The following is a 6,000-nucleotide window of genomic DNA, read 5'->3' as shown; positions in this document are numbered from 1 at the left end:
TTATGATGAAATAGAATATCCTATAAAAACAGATTTGGGGAGGTATAAACAGTATGTTTTTAAAATGTCTCCTCTCTGGAAGTATGATGCACAGCGTGTTTATAAAGTACCAGAGCAATTTTAATATTTAAAAACTCTGAATTTGCACATGATAGAAGAAACCTATAAAAATAGGGAAGAATGTTTCAGAAAGATTTTTAATAAAATAAATTTACATATTTAGGTTGCAACATAAATACTAGCTTTATACATCTTTCAATCTAATTGTCCAACTCACTAAAAGTATTCTCCACTTTTAATATTGAGTGATTTTTGTGGACCATTTATGTCAACTTGATCCTAAATTCATTAATGGATCCATCCATTAATTTGTCTGTATGTTCAATGATTGTAGCTTAAAGTTATAAAAGTCATGATGATAAGCATGGCACAGCACATTCCAGTTCCAAATGTACTTTTGCGTTCACTACTGCATTTGATTCTCCCAACATTCCTTTGAGCTAAGTAAAGTCAATATTGTTTTTGTCATTTCATGATGAGGAAACACATTCAAATAAGTGATCTGCCAGTTAGTAAATAGTGTAAACTGATATTCTGTGCTTCTCTCACTACATGTGTCATACTGTCTCCCCTTGGGAAGAGACAGCTTATCAGTTGCATCCTGAACATTCATTCATTCATTTATTCATTCATTACTAATGACCAGCCAGTCTGAGCTCAGCATATGCTAGGGGCCAAGCGTACAGTGCTGAACAAATAGACATAATCCATGCTATACCGAAATTCACAGTATGGTTGAGAGACACACCTTCAAAAAACACACAAATAAGTTAATAACTATAAGTGCTATGAAGTAAAAAGTAGGATGACATGAGAAAGAAGATAGGAAATGGGGCAAGGGGAGTTAATTTAGATAAAACTTAGAGGAATCTCATTGAGAAGGTACAGTCTGAGACCTTAGAAATGAGAAATAGCATGTGGCCAAAATCAAGATGAGATAAGCTTTACTCAAGATCTTTCCAACAAATGAATCATAGGGACAAAGAGAAATGTTTTTTCTGAACCTTCTGCATCAAGGTATTATTTAAAATATCCCAGTGCCCTATTACAGAGAGGGAGCCATTTTGTGACATTCATTGTTGTGTTGTGTGACATACTCAGAGTGTGCAAGATGTCAACGACTTCAATGAACGTCAAACAACATATTAAAAGTATAAACTATAATGTCAATTTGTTTTCATCATGTGTATGTCCAGAGCCATAAAATTATAGAATTTCATATGGCTGTTACACCACCAAACTACTAAATCTCAACATGCATGGAAAGTCATGTGATCTTTTGTCCGATAGTTGCTAGAGACACACTGCTAACTCTAGTACTAGGAATATGGCGGTGATTCCTCTGGACTGTCTGAAATTCTCTCAACTCCACAGTCAGAACTAGGTGCATGCCTTTGAGATTTTAAGCTTGAGCTTCAAAATGAGAGAACACATTGAAGCTGCTTCAGGCAAAGGCTCTAATCCTATTTAGTTCTTATCTCCTCGTTAGACTAATGGCAAAGGAATTAAGGAAATTTTCTAAATGTGTGGTTACGGGAAGCAAATAAAGGCAAAAGGGGGTCTACTTTGCTCTGCCACAGGGGACCCTCATATTTAATTCTGAAGTCATATTGGAAGTCAAATGACAATGTCAATAGTACACTCCTTATCTCAAAGTCTTGCCAGAAATGCACTGATGACACTAATTATCAGCTTAACTTTTGTTTAAAAATTCTTACATTGTAAAAGGTAATGGCATCTTCTGAAATCTCTTTCTGAGCTAGCTCATAAAAGACTCAAGCTATGACTGAATACTCTGAAGAAATAATAGTGGTCCTACTTCCCTAACAAGAATAGGGCAACACTCCCTTCCACTTTGTTTAAGAAACACACTGGAGTTTTATAAATTGTACCCAGAGAAACAATTTTCCTCTTCATCAGAAGGGAAAAGAAAGATGCCTTAGAGCAAAAGAGGGTAGGGAGAGTCAAGAAACTTTAAACTTGAGCAGACATGCTGGAAAGGAAAATAAGATCTTTTCCTATCCTAAGAGGTGAACAGCAAGCCCCATTTTAACTACAGATACTAAAATTCAGAAAGCTAGCAGCCTCAGGATGGGATGCCAGAGGGCTTTTGACACAAATGATGAAGCTTCAAGGGTGACTCACCCTCTTCTCTGTGGGATTGTGACAGAGGAAGTGCTAAGAGGATGGTAAAAATAATTGAGGAGTCACACTCTTAATTTTAAGGTATTTATTTCTTTTGAAAATTCTGATAATATGATTGGCTTTTCTGACTGCTTATTGTTCACTTATGTTAATCATTTTTAACAAAGAGCATTTTTATATTAAAAGATATAGAAATGGCCATAGGTCTCTTCATCATTTTCTAGCATCAGTAGAGGACGTGGGTATGATGCCAATACAATTTACTGATGCAATGGACAAAATATCAAAGATAAATTTACACTAAACTACCATCAGTCTTGTAAAAGGGATTACTACCCAGAATTATGGAGACGACGAAAGAGTTTGAACCTAAGATATGACTATGCTGTGGTGATGGCATAACCAACCCGCAGGGATGTTTTTCTAAGTCAACAAATTCCTTAAGAGGTAATTGTCCTAAAATGTCACAAAGTGACATCTATAAAAGTATCCCCCCCATGTCTTCTTCTGCTCTTTTTTAAGCCCTTGAATTACAAGATCATGTAAAACCTTGACCACCACCGACCCCAGGATCTATTACTACCCAAGACTAGCAAAACACTTCCAAGTGTGTTATTTTCTTTGGCTGTCACAATGGTCCTTCAAACTGACTGTAGTAGTCATGGTTCTCCAGAGAAACAGAGCCAATTGTGCAGGCTAGCAAATCCAAAATCTATGGGCAGCCCAGCAGGCTGGAGGCCCAGGGAAGAGCTGATGTTGCTGTTTGAGTCCCAAGGCAGTCTGAAAGCAGAATTCCTTCTTCCTTGGAGTCCTTCAGTCTTTTTTCTATTAAGGCCTTCAAACTGATGGGATGAGACCCTACCCACATTGTGGAGGGCAATCTGCTTTACTCAAAGTCTATTGATTTAAATGTTAATCTCATCTAAAAACTATCTTTGTAGAAACATCTAGAATAATGTTTGGCCAAATATCTGGGTACCATACCCTAGTCAAGTTGACACACAAAATTAACCATCGTACTGACTCACCCAAAATAAAACTCTTTTGGGGCCTTTTCCATGTTTTACTAGAGCAGAGAATTACAAGTATTACAGCCACTTTATTTGGGCTCCTCTTTTTCTCTTCTAGCAGCAACTTTTGAAGCTACCAGAACTTCTATAAATGTCAAAAACACTAACAGAAAAGAAAACTGTAATTACCAAAGTAAAAAATGGATGCCAAGCACAATTAATGCTACTGCCAAATATGACTTGGCCATCAAATGTACCCTCTTATTGATGACATAATTATTTAAAATATAATTTAACAATTAAATATCACTTCAAATGTAATCATGTTCTATCCTATGGTAGATTCTAGAGACACAGCTATAACTGTTATTTTTTAAAATTCACCAAATTTTACTAATATGATCTGCAATATAGATTAGTGTTTGACATATAATATATCATTTGGAAGAAAAATCCCTTAAACTTATAATTTCAGTAACTTTTATTAGTCTGTAAACCTGGAAATATCAGAGACATTAATAATCAAGATCTCTTGGACAGGTAATCACTTGGTTGCATTTTCAGTTGTTTGTTTTACTCTGGGTATAAAATGGAAACAGTAGTGAGCAAATATCCTTAGGTACTCTTTGACCATGGAAGTGTGATGACATGTTGCTTGTCAAGAAAATCTTCTTCCTCCTCATCTGTGCTGCTCTCAGAAAGTGTCAGCGAAGACTGAATTTCGGTATCTTTTTCAGAAGAGCTGGAAATACATTGAAAGATCAATACACAATATACAGAACCAAATTTCAACTCTTCATTTATCTTCTGATCAATACTCCATACATTGAAGTCATTGGAGACAGGCAGATATGTGCAGGCCATCTCAGACCGGGGCCATCATTTTCAATGTGTCCAATATGCCAAGCCTCCTTTTAATGAAAAATTATCATCATTCTCCCTCTCCCAAGAAATGAAGCCACAGTGGAATCAAGGAGAGAAGATTTTATGGTCTCTGGTTGTGTCTTTCATTAATGATTCAGAAGGCACTTCAGAAACTTGCAGAGCCTCAGGGTCATCATTAAGAACATTCATCATTACCTTCACTGTTTAATACAATCCCAATGAACAGACTGCCAGATAAATCACCTCTTTTGTGTACAGTAAATTAGGACGTTGTGGATAGCCAGTGAAGATAGGTCGAAACCAAAATTAATGACAGCAATTATTTGTTTTATTTTGTTGTGTTTCATTGTGGAGAGGAGCGTTGGAACCTCTAGCACACAGGTGTCTGGAGTTTGGGAAGAGGCAGCATGGGAGAACAGAGAGGAGCCTGCATAATTTCAGATTCTTTGGTACAAGTTATCTAGATTTTCAGCCCATGTACGCCACTAAATAATATAAAATACTTCACCCCGTGATGGATATAACTGCTGTTTGAGTCCTTTTTTATCCCCAACACAGGCTAAACCAGCAGTTCTTTAAACTCTGGTCTGTGGACCAGTGTATATCCGTGATAGAACATTTTCCCTGGTCTAAGAAGAGAAGAGAAAATAAGGACTTTTTCATGATATTTTTAATTTTAAAGATCTGTTAGAATGTTCCCCTTATACTTTTAATATTAAATGTCCTTTCTTTAATGAAACAATGGTGGGAGGATGTGGAAGGTTTAGTTACTTTGTTTTTAATGACATTTTAAAGGAAAAGATAGCAACTTTATATTGATCCCTCTTTTTTAAAAATGTAAGTGCAGTTAGAAATGCAAAAATCCAAGAACCACAGCTAAATGGTTTCCTCTTTCAGAAAGGCAGACTAAGAGACTCTTGATTCCCTTTTACTGCAATATTAGACTAGAAATGAAAGGAATTTACAATCCAATGGATTTTTATTTTACATTTATGTTAGTCCTTCTAGAAGGGACCCTTCTCCTCCTTTTTCAAGAAATGCCAGTATGTCAATAGTAGTCTGACATGGTAGACTACTTTTCTGAAGCATTTATTAGTATAACCTATGTTCCTTATAAACCAATCAGCATCCCTAAATGTTCTCATCTTTTGTGAGGAAAGAATGAAATGATACAGATTAAAATACCCTATCATTAACAATCTAGACTCGATTTCAAGAAAGAAACTTCTCAATATTCTATTCTGAAAACTTTATTCACTTTACGATTTCATTAATGCATATTTATGGGACTTATTAGCTTAATTAATGCAAATAAGGCAATTGTTTTTCAATATAAGAAGAAATGCTGAAGGATTATTAAATTCCAAATGTCTTTTCATTTTTCTGTCACACATTGTGCAGCAGAGAATTATCTCTTTACATTAAAGTAACACCCTCATAAGCCTTTTACTAAATCCTGATAATAGGTCAGCAAAGGACCCAAACATTTTACAAAGAATGGCCATATAAAGTACACACATGAGGACAATTTTTCTTCATATAGTAAAGATAACTAGTTGGGGCTTGTCAAAATTTTTACTGTCTACTATCTTTACATATAAGCTGCAGGCCTAACCTACCTCAGGTCCTCAGCTCCACAGGGACCCCTCGCACGTGATGTCTTAAGGAAATCCAGGGTAGTCTGACTTATATTCAGCGAATTGTTGTTGAAGGCTGCTAACTCTTCTGAGGTTAGGCTGTGAAGTTTTTCTGAAGGATCTGAAACATTTTATTTCATGCATTGTCAGCACATAAATTCAAGAAACAAATGCACAGTACATGGTGCTGAAAGTTTATCCAGAGGAAACTACAAGCAGCATGAAGAAAGTGAGCACAGATTTTTAATCATCACTCAATTTTC

General features: G+C 35.9%; 1 protein-coding gene across 7 annotated transcripts in view; it reads right to left on the bottom strand.

Moving 5' to 3' along the window:
- Nucleotides 1-3,247: 3,247 nt before the first annotated feature.
- ZBBX (zinc finger B-box domain containing) overlaps nt 3,248-6,000 on the bottom strand; it is a 109,436-nt gene continuing 106,683 nt past the window's right edge. For all 7 annotated transcript variants that reach the window (XM_044771027.2, XM_044771026.2, XM_044771029.2 and 4 more), the window contains 2 exons: nt 5,720-5,858; nt 3,248-3,957 (listed from right to left, as the gene is read on the bottom strand). In XM_044771027.2, coding sequence (XP_044626962.1) covers nt 3,831-3,957; nt 5,720-5,858 — 266 coding nt within the window. In that variant the 3' untranslated portion in view covers nt 3,248-3,830. The remainder of the gene's footprint in view (nt 3,958-5,719; nt 5,859-6,000) is intronic.

The sequence above is a fragment of the Equus asinus genome, chromosome 5 (genome assembly GCF_041296235.1).
Source record: "Equus asinus isolate D_3611 breed Donkey chromosome 5, EquAss-T2T_v2, whole genome shotgun sequence".
In the NCBI taxonomy this organism is placed as follows: domain Eukaryota; kingdom Metazoa; phylum Chordata; class Mammalia; order Perissodactyla; family Equidae; genus Equus; species Equus asinus.
Note: the sequence above shows the minus strand (reverse complement) of the source record. Positions and strands in the feature narration are given on the sequence as shown.